The sequence below is a fragment of the Citrus clementina genome, unplaced genomic scaffold, assembly GCF_000493195.1.
Source record: "Citrus clementina cultivar Clemenules unplaced genomic scaffold, Citrus_clementina_v1.0 scaffold_5, whole genome shotgun sequence".
NCBI lineage: Eukaryota > Viridiplantae > Streptophyta > Magnoliopsida > Sapindales > Rutaceae > Citrus > Citrus x clementina.
Window position 1 is genome coordinate 40,300,941 of NW_006262201.1, and position 20,072 is coordinate 40,321,012.

Genomic DNA, 20,072 nt, shown 5'->3' on the forward strand with positions numbered 1-20,072 from the left:
CTGGCCCATTTCAAGCATTTTTTATCCCGTCATATAGATAAATATAGTACATGTCCTGCCGTACTCGAGTTGGAATTTTGATGACTTAATGGTCCTGTTTGAAGGGTTAAGATTTGGTAAGGCCACACTACCAAGAAATTGAAATGATGATAGTTTACGAATATCCAGTAAGAGAAATATATGAACCAGAATTTCCCAAACCAGATGAAAACACGATAAACCACAGATTTATTAATTCTTAGTTACTGCTGACAAAAGAAGCTTTTATTCATCTGCCATGCAATTCCATCCGCGGTTTTGCTGGAGTGAGTGTAACAAACTGTCTCCCACTACTCAGAAGCAAGTTCCAGATGTAAAGAAACCCATAATCACAATAAACCTTTCAGCTATGGGCTAAGCTCTCTGTTCAACATATGACCCCGCAAGTCCTGAGGTTCCAAGAACAGTAACCTGCAATCAGAAGTACAGCAAGTTATTAGAGGGTGTAAAATTATAAGGGATGGAGGAGAAAGGGAAGGACGTATAACAGAATAATGGATTATAATTTTCTAGGCGGTCATATGGTTACTAGCCGATCTATGCTAGATAGATGTACAGATAGAAGAAGTCAATTGAACTTATGACCTAAATGAAACATTTGTCTGTTCCTCAGTAAGAAACATTGGCGTATTTTTATCCTTAATTGGTCTTCCAAACATGAAGCTTCTTATGGAACATCAAATAGGAATGGTACCATGAAGCAGGTAAATTGCTAATATTCATGAATAAGTTATCTAGCAAGAATACCGCAATGACACTGACAACCATAATAAAATACCTTTCCCCACTCAGAACCAAGGCCGGCACATCTCATCTTTAGGAAAATCATCTTTGAACCCAACTCTGTTTCTACCTTCTTCCGCAGATAGGATTCATCAGGGCCAAATGCATCCAAGTAGGTAGCATAACGTTGATAAACTGTACGAATTGCAGAGGATAATTCATTTGACAAGGGTTTTACATTCTACAAAAGATTCAGATCATCAGAACATGACAACAGAAGCGGCAGAAAGAGAAAACAAGTGTACATTTTCACATAAAAATTTATAGTACCTCACCACTTAGCCCAATTTCATCATCAAATTCCATTTTAATGTTCATAATAATCCCAATGAATTCCTCAACTGCTTCAGCAGCACTGAAAACATTTTTCAAGACCTCCTGGCCAGCCTTGTCATCATTATTTCTGGACAACGCACTCTTTGCATCATGGATGACAGAAGCAGGAAGCTCACCCCAGTCTGCAGCCATCAAGTCCTTGAAAGCACGCTGAATTTCAGGGTCTCTTATTACAGGCATGTGAGCAACATCTTCACTGAAAGAACGGTTGCATCCTATGCTCATCACAAGAGAAGACCTGCAATCTAAAGATTTGCACCATGGAAAAACAAGTTCAGAACATGAAGCTATCTCTCAAAAGCACAAAAGTTAAACAGAAAAGTGCAAGTAAACCTAACCAAACACAAATGAAATTGTGCAAAAGTTTCAGAAGCAATTATGGCCAAAATGGGCCATGCTTTGATAATTGTTAAACTACATATTCGCAATGCTGCCATCACTTATACCTAGTTTGAAGTTTCTACCAGAAAAATTACAAGTAGCGGGTCACACCCATTGCCTATGATTCTCAACAGCTGTTGCAGTTTAAAGATCTATTAATGTATTTGAAACTTATTGCAAGCTGGTTTCTTTTTTCTTTTTTTTTGGGGGGGTTGTTGTTGGAGGGTTCACAAAATCCCTAAACAATCATAAAGTAGCCAACTCTTGGCATAATATGTTTCAGTTCAAACAAATAGGAGAGGCAAAAAGCAGCAACTTGCTAGTAATGCAGAGAACTGTGATCACTTGTGATGTTTGTGAAGGTCCTTGGCCAACACAGTTGCTGAAATAAGTTGTTACTTAGGGAAAGGGCACAGTATCTTGACATCCAGAACTCTCTATAAACCTGCTGTAGCATATACTTTAGCTTGCTAAAAGCTACAAGAGACAAAAACACGAAAGCTAATAATTCAAAAAATAAAAATTTCGCTCAAACATCTCTTATCACCTAACATAACCATGAAGTAACAGCAAAGTTAAAGCGGGACAGCAAATCGGACATTTTTTTCTAAAAGAGCTACGAGTCCAAGTAAGCTGATACATCAGATAGACAGAACTTAATAACAGCAAGTTGATCAAACTGCATGCATTTGGATAATCAATTTTTTTGAGACTATCATAAAAAACAGAAAAATAAATTATTAATTTGTGGATCTGATAATAAGGAGGGAAGAGAAGGAAGTACCAAAAGGGATGGATTTGGAAGGAATCGAAGCAGCAGGTGAAGATAAACTGAAGAGCGATCGAGAAGACGACAAGTGGCGGAGATGATGGTTGTTGGCGGCGGCTATTAGTGAAGATCTGACGCACGCTGCTTGCCGTATGGATCTGACACTCATTACTGCTATCTTCTCCATTTCTCTCGCTGCGGTGGTGATGCGAAAATCTCTTGTGGGTTTTCTTCAAATCAATTGGCGTTGGCTGTTGCTCTATTCGACTTTTGAGAATTGCAGAAACGATATTTTGCAAAAATGGCTGAAGTGAGGTCCGATGTAGAAATGGATATTACCAATGTACCCCGTCTTAAACGCACATCAGTTTTTACAATGATTAACTAGCGAGATCGAAATTTTCTAATCATTTTCTTATCTTTTTAAATAGAAACTGACGTCGGATTTTATATTTTATCCTTCAAATATCTAAGTATTTATTTATGCAACAAATAAGAAAGTAAAAAGATAAACTTTCTCATAAAAAATTCTTCAAATAGGTAAAAATTAACATTAATTTAATTGAATATTTCCATTCACCAAATTTAATTACCCTTCATTTTATCACTCCAACTATTTTAACTAAATCTTTATTTGTAAGTAATTTTATGCTGTTTTTAAATGTCATAATCATCATCATCATCATTTAATAATTCTATTGATGTACTTTTAATATGTTTTTCAGTTATGTTTGTCCATTTTTAATTTAATGCATGCTAATTAAAAAAATAACTAGTAATTAATAAATTAAATATATAATATTATTTATAAAATTAAAAAAACATGTAGCTATATATGTATGAGTTTAATGATATTTAACAGGATAAAAAAAGTACCATTAAATAGTTGTTATTTTGTTTGAAAGGAAAAATAAATAGTAATTATATGTTTTATAGTTATTTTCTCTTTTTAATAAAAATAATAAAATATTGATAGAAGAAAAATAAACTAATCGGACAATATTAAAGAAGGAGAAACATATCTTATTTGAAAAAAAATCCTAATTGAGGTGTCTTTTAGAATATTTAATGTTGATGCGGCTCTTAACATTTTGATGATGTTCTTATCCTTTTGAAAAATCATTAAATTTGTTAATTTTTTTAGGTTTTATACACTTAAAATGAACTATTAACTAGCATCCTTCATAATAATAATAGTAATAATAATTCAAGTTAGATAATCATGGACCTGCGTCTTGGATGAATAAACATGCCGACATTGAGGAGCATTTTTATCTAGAGACACTGCTAACACCAACATTGCTATTATTGGCTCTTACAGTTGGACACCCACACCCTGGGCCTGGGACCAAGCCCAAGTTTGGGCTTATACTTATTGTCCTCATTTTGGGAGGTTGCATTGGTCTACCCATACTTCTGGGGTTCTGATCCTATCGACTATGAAGCTGCCAATCCTAATGCAATGGCATTAGTGGAACGTTTGTGGCCCATCCCTGCTACATACCAAGACTCTTGGGCTGCTCTTCGATGGGTTGTTTCCCATTGCAATAACCATGGACATGAGTCTTGGTTGAATGAACATGCCGGCTATAGAAGCTTTTTAATCTGAAGACAGTGTTGGCCCCAACATTGCTCATAATATAGCTATTACAGCTGGACACTCACACCCTAGGCCCGAGCCCGAGTGTGGGCTTAAACTTATTGTCCCTGTTTTGGGGGTGCATTGGTCCACCCATACTTTTGGGGTTCCGATCCTGCCGGCTCTGAAGCTGCTAATCCCGACGCAATGACATCAGCGGACCGTTTGTGGCCTTTTTTGTGTCCTTCACATCCGGATCATGATGACCAATCGCTCAACCCAGTGGCTGCAGATGCTCCAAGCTTGGTGAACCTTGAATGTAGCAGAGTGTTGGTTTGCGTGGCTGAAAATGATCTGTTGAAAGAAAGAGGGTGGCTTTATTATCAAGAATTGGGCAGGCGTGGGTGGATTGGCGTTGTGGAGATTCAAGAGACACAAGGTGAGGATCATGGGTTTCATTTGTATGCTCTGGGGAATGAAAAGGCCCAGGATATGATCAAAAGATTGGCTGCATTCTTCAACAGGGAAATGCCTCCTTTACTATGATTTGTGGGCTTTGGGCTTCATTAATAGGCAATAGCTGCTATGCTCGATTCTATTATGAGTAGAACTTGCAACACCTATTTTTAAAGAGTAATGATACAGCCACAAACTCTTGTACAAATTTATTTTGTACAAACTGATGTGACATTAATTCATTGGTTGAATGAAAATATAAATTAATAAAAACAAATCATGTGGGCCAAGTGATATTAATTCAACCAATCTTATCATGCCACATCAGTTTGTACAAAATAAGTTTGTACAAGAGTTTGTGGCTGTATCATTACTCATTTTTAAATACTTGAGAAACCATGTTTTCAATTATACCAAAACTACCCTTTTATTCTTAAACTCCATTTGCTCTGTTTGTTTTTTCAGTTTTCTAACTCCTAAAATAAATGGAGCCTTACTTCTCTTATAGTCTTCTTCTCTACCCTCTACCTAAATAATTCTTTTGGGTGATAACTCCGATTTAAAATAAACATATTTAAGCTTTAGTTTAAAAGTAGTCTTTAACTAAGTATGAAAATAATTATATTTTTTTATTAAAAAAAAGCATGAAAGAAAAGAAACAAGGATTATTTGAATAAAGTATTGGATAGATGAGGATTGAGGAATATATATAGAGAGAGAGAGAGATAGATAGATAGAGAGAGAGAGAGAAAAAAAAAAGAGAAAGTGACATTTTGGTGTATTGAAAGAGTTTGCAAATCAAATCAATTATAAAATGTGGGTTTCTTTTAAGGATTAAAGGGAAAGAAACAGCAAATGAAATGTAATTTCATTAGTAATGGGTGTCTATTGAAGGGGTGTAAATGTCGTTTGTCGTTCTTTAGATTGCTTTTTCTAAATTACAAATCTATGTGTTGAACTTTATTATCATTATCTTGTTATCTTGCTTTCTGAGATTGCTTTTTCTAAATTCAATGTAAATGACGTTTGTCGTTTTTTGAACTTTATTAAATTTCAAAAAATTATTAAACCGTGCAATTCAATGGTGTAACGACAATTTAATTGTATAATGCTATTATACTATTAAATCGTGTATTTTAATAGCTTTCATAATCATTACACTATTAAATCGCACGGTTTAATAGTTTTTTTAGAATATATATATCTATGTATGTATATATTTTACTAATATCGATGTCTTGACTAGAGAATGACTCTACATATATACAGTGAGCTTTTAATGAAAAAAACTCTAACCATATTAAAGTCAGTGACAACTGACAAGTTCAAAGATTAATAAATATACATTTTAATTTACTATAAGATAAAATATGCAGTTTAATCTGTGCTATTTCATCATTTTGTTTATCTCTAACTTTAATATAATAAGGAATTCTTGATTAGAAAATTATTATAAATATAAATAAGCGCAATGGCACACCTACTGCCTGATTGTTGGTAGGCGCCCCATTACCCGATCAATGATCATGACATGTGGTCTATCACGCACATGATCATATGTATTGTTTGGGGGTGAAAAGCACTATGACCAGACACCTATGAGCACAAACGTGCTCCCCTCATGGAAACTCGTTTCCGAGGAGCCATCTACTGGTCATTCTGATATGTTTGGTCAGAGGATATGCGACGAGAGACTCTGGTCTAGTTGAATAAAAAATTTGGTCAACGACAATTATTAGTACGTGGGTTTCCTGCAGAAAGTTTGGGCACAAAACCCACTCGACACCGGTTCACTCACGATAATGCAATTGACCCCGTAATGATCGTGAGGAAGAGGAAACAGTACAAGAAATTTGACTTTTTAAGACGATGGAGACTTTGTTTTGACTTTTTCTATTATGTGCTTGTATCATGCTTATAAATATTAAAATGATTTTCTTCTTTTGTATTGAGAAGACTGAAACGCTTGAAGAGTTTATTGAATTGATTGCTTTACTTCAAAGATGTTCTAGAGTGAAGCCAAAAGGGTGGTGTAGTATGGAAGCAAAAGCTTAATATGTAAGTTATTCCAATTTATTTATATTTACTGGTAGAAATTAAATTTACATATTTATTTTGAATGCAAAGTATATTTGGGATTGAGGACGTGTTTGCTTGAAAAATTTAGTTAATGTTTTATTCTAGCTTTGTGTTATTTTTTCACTCATATTTTTACAAGTGCTATTGGTCTTACTATTTGCTATTTGTTTAATCTTAGTCAATGAGACTTATTATTCAATAAGGACATGATTCTCTTTCTTCTGTAGATGTATTTAGTATTATTTTTAAAGGTATATTAATTATTAACTTCTAATTATGCAGGACTAAATGATAGAAATGAAGAAAAACTTCAATATCGACGAAAGTGTTAAGCCATTAACTGATAATCAAATTTATAAAATCATGTCAGGAAAGAAATCCAATTTTGTGAAGAAAATGACAGGTCCTTCAAAGATAGCATCCACCGTAGCATTGTTCCAACAAAATCAGGAGATGGCGAAGACGATTAAAAAGCAAGCAAAAAAGATTGAGAAACAAGATAATAGACTACAGGTAATTGAAGATCTCGTGAGATTCATGAAAGAGCAACCATCGTTTTCACTTAACATTCCTGCATTATTTCAATGTCATGCTTTGTATTTAAATCTTTTGGATTGTAAATAAATATTTTGAAGTCTTTTTTTTTAATGTTAGTATCATTGTTGTTGGTTTGTTTATTAATGACTACACTTGTATTTAATAATCACACCAATTTTTCTAATACGATGTAACTAGTTGTAACATAATAAAATACATCGTCCTTAAAAATAATGTGAGATAATATTGGTTTTCATTTGAAACGGAAGTAATTTTCATGGAATAATATTTTTTGAATCAAAATGTTTTGGTCACTAGATATCAATATATGTGACTATAACATGTCATCGTGGATGCTTTCTTTTAACGACAATTGGAAGTAATCATTAAATAATAAAGTATATTATGATTAAAAATAATTTGAGACTATATTACATAGATTTTGCAATGAAAGAATCCGTTGCAACATGTTAATTTTTCTAACTAAATGTTATAGTTGTGAATGCTTACATTTTATGACAAGAAATAATGGTCACTTAATTTTTTTTGATACAATATAATTAGTCACGAAATAGTAAAATGAATTGTCCTTAAAATAAATTTAAGACTAAATTAATTACAAATTGTATTTGCAAAAATTGTCACAAAGGACAACTACTTGGGACGATTATGTAACGTCACGATATGTAAATTTTAACGACAGAAAAATAGTGTTGCTAATTGTATATTTGAACCTCTAAAATGACGATTTTTAGTAATTATTGCGACTATATTTACAGACTCTCGAGACAAAATTATTGTCACTATAGATCACATATTATGACAAATGTGAAGTGTAATTGATTGCATTTTTAAGTCTCTAATTTGACCATTTTGAATACCATTTGTGACAATTTTAACTTAATTTTAAGACAATTATCTTTGTCACAAAGACATATTATAACATGAGAAAAATAATTTTAGTCGTAAGAACATTTTAAGACAGTATTTCCACGACTATCATATGACAATTTATTTTTTGTCATAAAAAATGTAAGGTGACTAATTTATTATCTTTAATGACTAAATTTTTTTGTAATAAAATATTATTTTTCTTGTAGTGAAACCGAGTATGCCGGTTGAGAATAAAAGATAGAAAGGATGAAGGTAAAGGGGTTAGACTCTTACAGATTGAATTGACCTATGTTCATTTTTCTCTCCACCTTACAACTTTTATTTGATCTTTCTTTAAGCCTTAAAACCAATTTCTTTTGATTTTGGGAGCAAAGATAATAATAGTTAAACCACAAGATTGGAGGCATAAATTTTCTAAGTAAACTCAGATCGTTGACTTGAGCATCGAATGATTTACGCCTGAAAAACCTCTGGCGTCCTTGACGGGTTGTTTGTGAGTTTAGGAGTCTTCAGAGGAGAAGCTCAAGATCGCGAAATCCTATTTGTGAAGAAAGGAAGCAGTTCATAATCGTCCCCAATCAATTATAAATGTAAGTGTTAACATAGTTGTATGGCGGATTCTACATCAACATGTATGTATGTATGTATGTATGTATGTATGTATGTATATATGTATGTGTTTATATGTATATATTTGTGTATGTATATATTATTAATAAAATAATATTCGATGGCCTGCTTAATTACTTTTCGTGTTTCATGAAGTGCGCTATACAGAAAAAGACATCTTAACAGTTCATTTGAAATTTGGTACAAAACATTTATTTATAGCGCAAAGGAATGAGTTGTTCTGTATTCAATTTTGGTTTTCACTCGCCGACAATAACGAAAATATTTTCAAAGGACAACGGGAGTGAAGGTGCATTTTAATTAATCCAAATCAAACCTTTATTCGAATCAATATCAAATCTTAGATGATGCAAATTCCTATATTATTTCAGATTCGATAAATCTTAGAGGTAGCTTAGTATTACTTCTAAACTAAATAATTAAATAGATGAGTAACAATATACTTATAAAGTATACATAGAAAATGATACGATTTGTGACCACATGTGATTTATCTATTGATAATGTGAAATTATCTCACTAGTAATAGCATAAAAAATTAAGTATTATTTACCACATAACTGTTATTGATTACTGGTATGTTATTTGGAATAAAAACATAAATAATTAATTAAAGATTGACTTAGATCTTGACAATAACTTTTAGAAAATAACTGGTGATTCTCTGCTCTTTATTTTTTGTAAAACTACTCCAATGATTAATTCACCCCATTAGAAAATTTAAAATGAATATATTCTGTAAATCCATCGCATAAATATAAAAAAAAATAACCCCCATCCATTTAATATTTCTAAGATCTTCTTTCTTTCTTTTTTTCAGATTCTTTTTTATTGTTTCGTTTAATAGGAAAAGAAGAAACACACACTCACATACATATACTTTTTTTTTTTGAGAAATAATATCGACTCCATATCTCCCCAGAACATACCCACATTCATTGATTCAAAGTCCGTTTGCATGAAAAGGAAAAAAAATAAAAAAATAAAAAATAAAACTTACTTTTTCTCTCAGATTCCTTGCCAAGGCATTTCTTAAAAACTCCCAAGTTTATACAGTTATAATAAATTTAATTTCTAAAGTATAATAAATAATAATAATATAAGAATGATTATTTATTTACCTATTTTAACCAATTCACACAAAGATGACATGATAATTACAAAAAATCTTATGAGTGGGAGTGAAAATAACATTGTAATTACAAAAATACTCCATTGAGTCCCAAACGTTCAAACTCATAGCTACACTATAACACATATATAGTAAACTAGTTATAAATAATCATGGGTAAACATGTATTAAATGGATCTTCATACCTTCAAATTGTATTGAGCATTGAGTTCGCTAGTCAACAATACTCAAATAAATGGAAAAAATTATAAATTCATTTTTTTGTAAAGATAAAAATTCATGAACATCATGACAAAAATGTTAATTGTTTCTTTGGTTTCTAAATAAATTTAGAAAAATTACATCGACAAAATGTTGATAAGAAGTTCTTAAAAAAAAAAATCTAAATTTTGTACTCTCTTTACCCAATTACTTCATTTGTGTATGACTTAGAATTTCAAGGTACACGTGTATTTATTAATTACATGTTTAGATTCCAATAGTTAGTTTTATATTATATACATATATTAATGGAGGTGTATAAAACATTTACTAATTACTCAGTTGGTTTGTTGGTCTAATTGTTATTTATAAACATAGCTTAAGGTTAGGACATTTCCAAGTGGTCCAAGTCTTTTGATATTTAAGAAATGAAAATTGAGTCAGAGTTGATGATCAAAATCCACACCCAATACGGCAAAATGCAAAACTTTGAAATTTTTTGAACATCATAGCATGGGAAATTATAGTATTTTTGAAAATTAAAAGGGGGGGCAGGGGCACTAGACAAAAAATCAAGGTGGAAACGTTAACTCTCGGGTGGTAGATCAGTAATAATAATAACTAAATAAACAAACAAAATAATGATCCAACGGTGTCGCGGCAGGCATCATTGATGAATTCAACTTAAAATGAACCCAACCGAGTAATAATTGTCACATCGCATGCTTAGTCCTTGGACCTATGGCAATTGTTTTTATTTTTGAAAAAAATGAAAAGAACTTATTATATTTTTTAACAACGTTAACACAATTTATTAAATATTTAGTTAACGACGACTTATTCTACCAACATTAATATAATAGAAATAATTTATTTTATCTGTCAGAACAATATTAAATTGGTGCTTCGAAGACATTTCAACATCAAACTATTCTAATCTTTTTTATATTTTGAAAAATAAAATTTTAGTCGAGTTGATTAGAATCGGATCCCTGGTCAAGTAGAACTAAAATTGTCCTACTTTGAGAAACTTGAATTCGAAGACATTTTAACACCAAATTGTCATAATCTTTTGATATTTTGAAAAATGAAATTTGAGTCGAGTTGATTGGAATCAGATCGCCGGTCAAGTAGAACTAAAAATGTCATACTTTGAGAAAATTGAATCTCATGGAGAATTGGATTATTTATTTAAAAAGAAACAAAAAATGATATTTGATTATATTAAACCAAACAACAGGGTGTAACGGTCCCTCTCGGTTACTAGACTAGCAATAATAATAACAATAATATCGATGGTGTCGCATTCACTCAATGCCTCATCGTCTAAAATTATCTCTCTGTTGAGGTATTCAACTTAAAATGAACACTCCTAAGGATATGATTGTCGCATAGCATGCTTAGACATATTGTGCAATAATGCTTTCTTAATGTTTTTCTTTTTTTTTTTATAATTATTTTGCTATAGTGCAAAAATTAATAATAACCTCACAGGGAACGATCAACATCTGCCCACGATAGTTTGTTTGCGAGACTGGGGAATGGGGATATTGCTGGTAAGACGAGTTCAATTTTTCGTGAAAACGTTTCTTAAATGGCACTCCAAATAATATTTGATTAAGATACATCTTTGTTGACAGATGGGAAGTGATTAAATTATTGGTATACAGAATCAACGGATGCTTCACTTGTCAACGATTCAAAACGTGTGTAACAGAGAGAAATTTGCTTTCATCTCGGAGACGTTCTAGATAGCATTTACTATTTGCTAACAAAGGCTATACCCGCCGGCAGAAGGGGAAAAAAAAAGCCAAATTGTCAATAAAAAAGTCATCGTCACTGTGCCCTTGTTTAAAAGTTTTAGCGGTCAGCTGTGTCAGTTGTCCTGCAGGTTGGAAGAAATCGTCTTCTAACTTTATTTTAAGCCACGTAAAGGATCTCAACTCTAACAAACGATACTTGCATCTCTCTCTGAATTCCGAAATGGGTTCAATCAAATCTGCAGAAGTCTCGAGGGAGGTTTTTCCTTATCTTCGAGTATACGAAGATGGGACGGTGGAGAGACTTGCGGGAACTGAAGTGGCTGCAGCTGGCTTGGATCCTGCAACCAACGTTCTATCCAAAGACGTCCTGATCATACCAGAGACCGGCGTCTCAGCTAGAGTTTACCGTCCCAGTAACATCACAAATAAGGTTCCCCTCGTTGTATACTTTCACGGTGGTGCCTTTGTCATAGCATCATCCGCAGATCCCAAGTACCACACCAGCCTCAACAACCTGGTTGCCGAGGCTGACATCATTGTTGTCTCCGTTAACTACAGATTGGCCCCGGAACATCCTCTTCCCGCTGCATTTGAGGACTCTTTGGGTGCACTCAAGTGGGTGGCTTCCCATGCTAAGGGTGAGGGAGATGGCAACCGCCCTCTACCTGTACTTAATCAAGAAGCTTGGCTCCGGGAATTTGTTGACTTCGACAAGGTCTTTTTGGCTGGCGACAGCGCTGGTTCTTCTATTGCACATTACTTGGGCCTGCGGATCAAGGACGAGGTCCGGGACTTGAAGATTCTAGGTATTGTTATGATCATGCCTTATTTCTGGGGGAAGAAGCCGATAGGAGTTGAGGTGACTGATCAGTTCAGGAAACAAATGGTTGACAATTGGTGGCTTTTTGTTTGTCCTTCTGATAAAGGCTGTGATGATCCGCTTATCAACCCGTTGGTGGAAGGCGCACCGAGCGCTGCGAGCCTGGCATGTGAGAAGCTGCTTGTTATTGTCGCCGAGAAAGACGTACTCAAGGACAGGGGCAGGCTTTACTATGAAAATTTGGTTAAGGGTAGCAACTGGGCTGGGAAGGCAGATTTTGTTCAAGTTCAAGGAGAGGATCATGTGTTCCATATCCTTGACCCGAACTCCCACAACGCCAAGACCTTGATCAAACGGTGGGCTTCTTTCATCAACTCAGACTCAGTGAACTGAATGCTACAGTTGTGTGAAACCGAAACAGTTGTTACTTTTACTGAATCGTCCAACTTTTTTCTTTTCTTTCTTTTTTTTCAATGCTGATCTATGTGGAAAATAAAAGTCTGTTGAAAGCTACCCGTACCCATTTTAAGTTCATTAATAGTTTGTCTTTCCATTTTTCCTTTTCCCTTCTCTCTTTTGACCGCTCCTGAACGATGTACTTTCGTTGTTAAAAGATCGCTGCTTAAATTCTGTTTACTGTATTATTCTATGAATAAATAAGTTGTTTTGCTCGATAGAATTATTTATAGCAACAAGACAAATCCTAGCCAAACCATCCATATTAAAGATGAGACATGAACCAATAAAGTGTTGGCTCCACTGGTAATGGAGTCCCCTTAAGTGGCTTGACTGAGTTTGTTCCTCAGTTCGAGTCGCAAGGAAGTCGTCTTTGTTGGGAGAACCGGGAGAACCAGTGCCTACCGGTTCGAGCGGGGACTTCTAGTCTGAGTTGTGGTACAGACTTAAAGGTGCCTCCCACAGTTGGGGCCCTCCCCAAAATACCTCATGATTAATATAAAAAAAAAGATGAGAAATGACCAGTCGCACTTGCTTTTCCCTTCGGCTGCTTTGCAATGCAACAAGCGCCCCGTGTCATGGCCCTTGATGAGTGCGCTATGCTTATCGCACACGAACAATTGATGAGACAGAATGAGATTATGGCTAATTTGTAACCAGGATCTACGATCTCGTGTTTTACTTAATACCTCATGGTCCTTAATGATTGCGCCATGCTAATGATGTTACAAAGATTTTTTTGGTTGGACTTTTTCGTTTTCTGTAACGCAGAGAAAGACATATTAATAATCTATATAATTATTTGTGAATGTTTTGTTGCGGATCTTCTCCCTGAATCTAGCCTTCATTACGGGTAAATCCAGTTATCCCAATGTCTCCACTTATTTGTTAAATAAATACACACGTAAATGAATGTGATTGATTTTATTGTCCTAGTAACGTGGCAGCTCGAATATACAAAAGAATTTCTCAGAAACCAATCAGTATGTAGAAAACTCACGGCTATAAATGTGTTCTTTTTTCTTCTTTTTTTCCCCGTTTTCATGGAAGGACAGCCATTATAAAAATTGAAAGAAGCTTGAAATAAATCTTCTATTCTATCAGGACCACCCAGGCTCATCATTTTGTCTATCAAAAGCCTGTAACCTGCGGATACATATCATCTGTTGGATAGAAATCTTCCACTGACTGCTAACATTTTCTCGTTATAGATCAGCATCAGCCTAACAAAAAAGAGTTCAAACATATCCCGGCATTGCGAAGTCAGAATTAAAACCTAACTGGGCAAATTTAGTTTCTTTAAGAAATTCGATTTTCTTAAAATGTTTTAAAATGATTTTGGATATAACATACTCAGTTAATGTGATTTTAATGATAATAATTTAATTTTGAGCTTATATTTTTATATTTTATTTAAAATCGGTGGGGGTAAATTAAAAATTTTATTGGGACAAATAAAAAATTTGGTTGAATTTTACATAGTATTTTCTAAAAAAATTAAGACTCACATGGTAACTGATTCCATTTGTCTCTACCTCGCTCCACCACTCCCAGGATGTGTTACCTTTCCTACAGCCATAGGTATTGAAGGATGGAACCATTAGAAGACTTGAAGGAACCCAAGTCATTCCTGCTGGCTTGGATCCAAAAACTAATATCTTATTTAGGTTGCGTTTGACATTGAGGTGCTGTACATTTTAAGTTACAGCTGTTGTGAAAAAAAAACTGTAATTATAAAATAAAAGTTAATAATATGTAATAAATAAAAATTTTAAATAATAACTTTGACAAAATTATTAAAGATATAATAAATTTTTCATCATATAAATGAAAAATTATATTAATATAGCTTCCAAGTTGCAGCAGCTAATGTTTACCGAATACTTTTGTGCTATAACTTTTAAGTTACAGCTGTCCAATCTCAATCCTAAACACGCTCTTAAAGACATTACCAGAAACCGGCAGCTTGATAGCCGGCTACTAATTCTTCTTCTCATTTAATAAAAGTCTGGAAGCAGAAGCCCCTTTGCAAGAAGCTATTCAGGAACAATGCCAATGAAACTTGGCTCAAAGACTATGTTGATTTTGGCAGAGTGATTTTCATGGCTGATGGTGCCGGAGCTAACATTTTACATCACATGGGCATGCGCTCCCACGTGGGTTCGGACTTGAAGGTTTCTGGTGTTTGGCTCTACTCATCCCCACCTCTGGGGAAAGGAGCCGATTGGAATTGAGGAAACAGATGAATTTGGCGGAAAAAAAAATGGTGGACAATTGATGGATGTTTGCCGTTCAGGAAAAGGGTGGGATGATCCGCGTGTTAACCCGTTTGTGGGTTGGCCAGTGATAAGGTGCTTGTTGCTGTTGCTGCTGCGAAAGATATGCTTACGGATTATTATGAAAAAGTTGGCAAACAGTGGATGGCTGAGAAAGGTGGAGATGGAGGAGACAGCCGGAGGAGGTTTTATCCCGATTCCGACAAGGCTAAGAGCTTGGTCAAGCGCCTAGCTTCTTTCATAAACCGTAGAATACTCTCTAAACAATACTTCCTCATCAGGAATTAATAACCCCACTAGCATGTGATTCTAAAAAGCGGCATCCTCAGCGTATGTACTTCATAACCGTTGCCTTTCTTTTGTTTACTTAATATTTGGTTCTATAGGCTACTGGAAGATCATCAGGATTTGGAATGTCCACATATTTTTTCAAAATGCAGATGGTTATCTATTTGTACATCAAGTTCTTAAAGCGAAGAAATCCACACTAAATTATAACTCAAAACTATTTTGCATTGCCTAGCATCAAAACTGAGGGCAAAATACAGCAATGAATTGTCCAACCACATAAAAAGTAAGCCACAATCATATACTACGTTTCAGCACAAACCAGCACATCCATGACAAAAGGATAGGCCTTCAGAATTAAAATGTTAAATTATAAAGCACAAATTCAAACTGTAAATGCCATACAAATAGTCAAACAAGAGTGAAGCTAGTGAAACTACAGAAAACAAACCAACATCTAGAATATGACTGTATCAAGCATGGTTCCCAAAGTTTGAACTATGTTTGAGGACATCAAGTTGGAGACATGTTCCTCAAGGTGCTTCTTTGCATCTTGCCTTCCCACATTAGCAATGGCCAGCTTCTCTGGCGGCAGCTCGTCTTCTTCTTGAACTGCCTTGTTATATTTGACAGCCAAATTTAACATCTCCTGCACATTCCAAAACAAAAAAAAAAAAAAAAGATACCATGAGTTTTGACTACATATAGAATGCACATCCTAACTTAAAATCCAAATACAGCCTTCCAACACCAGCAAAACTTAATCACTAAACTAAAAGATTACAAAACTAACTAAAGCAAAGCTTTCACATTTCAAAAATTCCAAAGAATAATATTTATAATCTCTCTCGCATCTATTAAATTTGATGAAAGCTTCACCGACCTGGACAGTCTGTTCATTGGTTTTGGAATGGCAATCAAAGCGATGAAGTGTTAATCCATCAGTCCATTTCTTCTTGTGCAGATTTAGTAGCATCTTTTCTTCAAGTTCATTCTTCCTGTAATTGATGGCAATAGAATAATAATGTCTATTCAAGCCATGGATCAATGCCTAAAACAAAATAAACAATATTAGGCAAGATCAAAATGTGACAGGAAAATAGGTTTTGGAATTTGCAGGTGCATGTGCATCTGTGTGCATAAAAATGGCACCATCTATTCAACACTCACTTGGATGGATGGCTTATTAAGATGACCAAGATTGGAAGTTGTCTGCCGTGGTTCTTGGCCAAGCATCATGGTTTGGGGATTAATCAAGCGGAAGGCATCAATCACTACCTTCCCTTTCACGCTCTGGATTGGATCCACAACCACAGCAACAGCCCTTTGATTCAAAGCTTCAAAACTCTGCGTCAAAATATTAGTATCACTAAACACGCAAAAGAGAAGACAAAGACAAAAAGTTTATTTTCCAAAATGCTCAAAAGAGAATCGAGCCATCATAGTTCTAAAAGTAAACTTCCTCCAGAAAGAACTTACTTCCACACAGAAAGTTTCTATTATAGATCAAGTTCCACTACATACTACTCTTTGAATGACATGAATCAAGCCTAGGGATGGCAAAATCCGGGTCCGGGTCCGGGTTCGGGCTTCCCGGTTCCGGACCCGGATGTAAACCCAGATATTTTTCTCCCGGGTCCGGTCCGGGTTAAACCCGGAAAAATCCGGGTTCCCGGATTCCGGGTTTATAACCCGGGTGATTCCTAACGACATGCATCTTTCCATCTCTTTCTTCAGTGAACTCCTTTCTAATCCTTAATCTATTAACACCAATAATGGAAATTAAAAAAAAAGAAGAAATAAAACCCAAGATATCAGACAACACAAATTCAATTATCAAACATAATCATGGTGTCTTGATGATGATGATGATGACAAATTGGGCTTTGTGGGGCTAGGTCAAGAAAAGGGGAAAGCATAAATGGCGGCTGAAGTTTTTTTCTCCAAATAACAAATGAACATCCGAGAGTAAATCACAACAACTTTTAGGTTTCTAGATGCAAAACAACTGGGGTTAGAAGTGCAGCGACCAAAACCGAGATCCCGATTCACGAAGGTGGACAAACGGCAGCCAAAACCATGACATGGCTGGACGAACGATGGTTGATGATGACGATGAACACAAACACAGTGAAGGTGGTGAAACGATGATGAGTGACGACGACGATTTGATGAAAGGAAGGGCTGAAGAGAGAGAGAAATTGGATTTGGTTTGGCAGCCACGGCTGTGAATATCGGCATTAGGGCTGATTTTTTTAGAATTTTCTATTTATATCAAAATAATTTAAAAATTAATATTAAAATAAACTTATCCGGGTCCGGGTTCCGGATTTGCGGGTTTATCGAATCCGGATCTGGACCCGGAAACATCCGGGTTGAAAATATTGAATCCGGATACCGGATTTTATTTACTCCGGTGCGGGTTGAACCCGGTCCGGATTTTCCGGGTTCATCCGGGTCCGGGTTTAATTGCCATCCCTAATCAAGCCTGGGTAATGAAGAAGCAAGAAAATAAAATACAACCTGCTGTGTGTTTATGTCAACACCAGAGAGCCAGCAACCAAATCCAGGATGTGAGTGATACCATCCAACAACCATTTCTGGTCTGCAACACCAATTATATGAATAGATTAGCCAAACCAGATACAGAACAACACAAGATCATGAGCCAAGTTCGCAATTATGGCTTTATATTGCAAAATGATAAGAAACATATGTCAGTTATCAAATCATTATGTTTGAGGATGCCATAACGACGCAATAGGAACAAAATAAGGTGAGTGTCCAATCATTGGTGTTTTTTTTTTTCCATGAGAGCTACATGAGTTCATAATATGTGTGCAAACCTTAAGTCTCCTAACACATCAGTTTTTACCGTATACTTCTCAACTTAATCAGCCAGCTCCCTCTATCCAATCAATTGTGTAATATAAGTTTCCAAATAGCAGAATTCAATCAATCACAATAGCAATTATTTTTATCCATCAAAGTAATAAGAAGTAATAACATTGCATTCTGATACAAATTTGTTTTAATGAAGTACAACAGATTTTCCACACTGTTCAATTTTCGAGTAGACTATCATCAACTAGTGCAGGGTCACACACACCCTGGCTTTCCAACATAATTGTCTGCTTTCTTCAACAATGTTTTCCAGTACTTTTTCAAATGAATCAGCAATATGCAGCAGTTTTGAAGGTATATATAATCCCGCCATTCATAATAGAGCTAAACAAGCATACATGTAGAAGAACTAAATCAATCAAATCAAATATAAATCAATCAACCAATAGATTTTGAATTAGTGGAAGATACCTTCCAGTCTGCTTGAGCATGTCAAGCATGTTAGTCTGGAACACATGATCAACAGCTTCAACACTAACACCAGTTCCACTTTGTGGCATAGCAAACACATCAACAACCCGAACTGTGTACTCGTCCACAAACTCTCCCAGCATCAGACCCATGACCTCCATGGGCACACCAGCTCTACCTGTAATTCACACAAAATAATAATAAATAATAAAGCATTACACAACCTCACTCCAAATTCTTAATCTGCATGAAACATAAGTCAATGTCCATTAAACTTAGGCAAAAAAAACCTACATATGATTCACAATGCACATATATCTAAAAAGTCTCAGTAAAACCTCAAAACATATAATCTGAACCCAAAGAAGAAAAACCAAAATTTGAGCTAAGCAACACGATACATTAGTTGAAATTAACAAATCTGTTAGATAGCGGAAACAACCAAACTTTAAAATCGAACCACAACATGAAACCCTAATTTAGGCTTAATTAGAAGGTCTAAAAGTGAAAAAGAACACAAATTAATACCCAAAAGACGAATGGATTCCTCAAATCTTACCGTGTTTGAGCATCTTGAGGAGCGCGAGTGAGGAGATGTAGACCTGCTCCGATGAATCAAGAGTCGGGGAGTCTGGTGGCGGGTGACCCAAGGCGCCACCGGCACCAGCGAACATTCTTTGCAATCGCTCCATACCTGACATGTTCTAGCTTTTTTTCAATTCCTCAAAACCTTCTCGTCGATATTATTTTTTTTTCTTTTTTCTTTTTTTTTTTTTCCGGGGAAAGGCAGGCGATGATATTTTTATATGTTGGGTGCGTTTCTTTTGTAGCAAGACAAGTCAGGAGTCCCTACATTGTAAAAAGTGGGTGTGACTGAAGGAAAAATGGGGGTGCCTTTAGATTTGGATTACCTTGGGCTTGGCTTGGATTTGATTGGACTCCTAACTCTGAACGGCTTAAGTTTCAAGTTGGGTTGCAAAGTTTCAAGTTTCAACAAATAGGGGTGCCTTTAGAATTCGGATTACCTTGGGCTTGGCTTGGATTTGATTGGACTCCTAACTCTGAACGGCTTAAGTTTCAAGTTGGGTTGCAAAGTTTCAAGTTTCAACAAATAGGGGTGCCTTTAGAATTCGGATTACCTTGGGCTTGGCTTGGATTTGATTGGACTCCTAACTCTGAACGGCTTAGGTTTCAAGTTGGGTTGAAAAGTTTCAAGTTTCAACGGCCACACTTCTACTTTTATTTCATTTATTTATTTTTAACTTTTTCTTTTCTTTTTTCTCCCTATTTTAGCTGTTTGGCTCTTGCCACATTTGTATGGAAAAAACGATTTTCCCC

At 35.1% G+C, this 20,072-nt stretch overlaps 3 protein-coding genes and 1 pseudogene across 3 annotated transcripts; 2 read left to right on the forward strand and 2 right to left on the reverse strand.

Annotated features, from left to right (window-relative positions):
• Nucleotides 1-207: 207 nt before the first annotated feature.
• Nucleotides 208-2,651, reverse strand: LOC18042274 (succinate dehydrogenase subunit 5, mitochondrial). The gene is made up of 4 exons (XM_006434746.2): nucleotides 2,324-2,651; nucleotides 1,093-1,403; nucleotides 818-1,003; nucleotides 208-450 (listed from the first exon to the last, which is right to left on the reverse strand). The coding sequence occupies exons 1-4, from the start codon at nucleotides 2,493-2,495 to the stop codon at nucleotides 394-396; spliced, it is 726 nt and encodes a 241-aa protein (XP_006434809.1). The 5' UTR covers nucleotides 2,496-2,651; the 3' UTR covers nucleotides 208-393.
• On the forward strand, nucleotides 2,610-4,454 carry LOC18042276 (annotated as a pseudogene).
• Nucleotides 4,455-11,336: 6,882 nt separating this feature from the next.
• LOC112098361 (probable carboxylesterase 2) lies at nucleotides 11,337-12,898 on the forward strand. The gene is made up of 2 exons (XM_024184494.1): nucleotides 11,337-11,372; nucleotides 11,457-12,898. The coding sequence occupies exon 2, from the start codon at nucleotides 11,800-11,802 to the stop codon at nucleotides 12,790-12,792; it is 993 nt and encodes a 330-aa protein (XP_024040262.1). The 5' UTR covers nucleotides 11,337-11,372; nucleotides 11,457-11,799; the 3' UTR covers nucleotides 12,793-12,898.
• Nucleotides 12,899-15,686: 2,788 nt separating this feature from the next.
• Nucleotides 15,687-19,515, reverse strand: LOC18040283 (26S proteasome non-ATPase regulatory subunit 14 homolog). Its single transcript, XM_006434748.2, has 6 exons — nucleotides 19,294-19,515; nucleotides 18,735-18,912; nucleotides 17,943-18,024; nucleotides 16,590-16,766; nucleotides 16,303-16,470; nucleotides 15,687-16,068 (listed from the first exon to the last, which is right to left on the reverse strand). The coding sequence occupies exons 1-6, from the start codon at nucleotides 19,433-19,435 to the stop codon at nucleotides 15,877-15,879; spliced, it is 939 nt and encodes a 312-aa protein (XP_006434811.1). The 5' UTR covers nucleotides 19,436-19,515; the 3' UTR covers nucleotides 15,687-15,876.
• Nucleotides 19,516-20,072: the final 557 nt, after the last annotated feature.

Coding starts and splice junctions, on each gene's coding strand:
- LOC112098361 (XM_024184494.1), top strand. CDS start 11,800: ATGGGTTCAATCAAATCTGCAGAAGTCTCGAGGGAGGTTTTTCCTTAT.
- LOC18040283 (XM_006434748.2), bottom strand. CDS start 19,435: ATGTCAGGTATGGAGCGATTGCAAAGAATGTTCGCTGGTGCCGGTGGC. Junction 18,025..18,734: donor ATGCTCAAGCAGACTGGAAG/GTATCTTCCACT, acceptor TTGGTGTTGCAG/ACCAGAAATGGTTGTTGGAT. Junction 16,471..16,589: donor TTAATAAGCCATCCATCCAA/GTGAGTGTTGAA, acceptor ATTTTGTTTTAG/GCATTGATCCATGGCTTGAA.
- LOC18042274 (XM_006434746.2), bottom strand. CDS start 2,495: ATGGAGAAGATAGCAGTAATGAGTGTCAGATCCATACGGCAAGCAGCG. Junction 1,404..2,323: donor TTCCAAATCCATCCCTTTTG/GTACTTCCTTCT, acceptor GCAAATCTTTAG/ATTGCAGGTCTTCTCTTGTG. Junction 1,004..1,092: donor AAATTGGGCTAAGTGGTGAG/GTACTATAAATT, acceptor AATCTTTTGTAG/AATGTAAAACCCTTGTCAAA.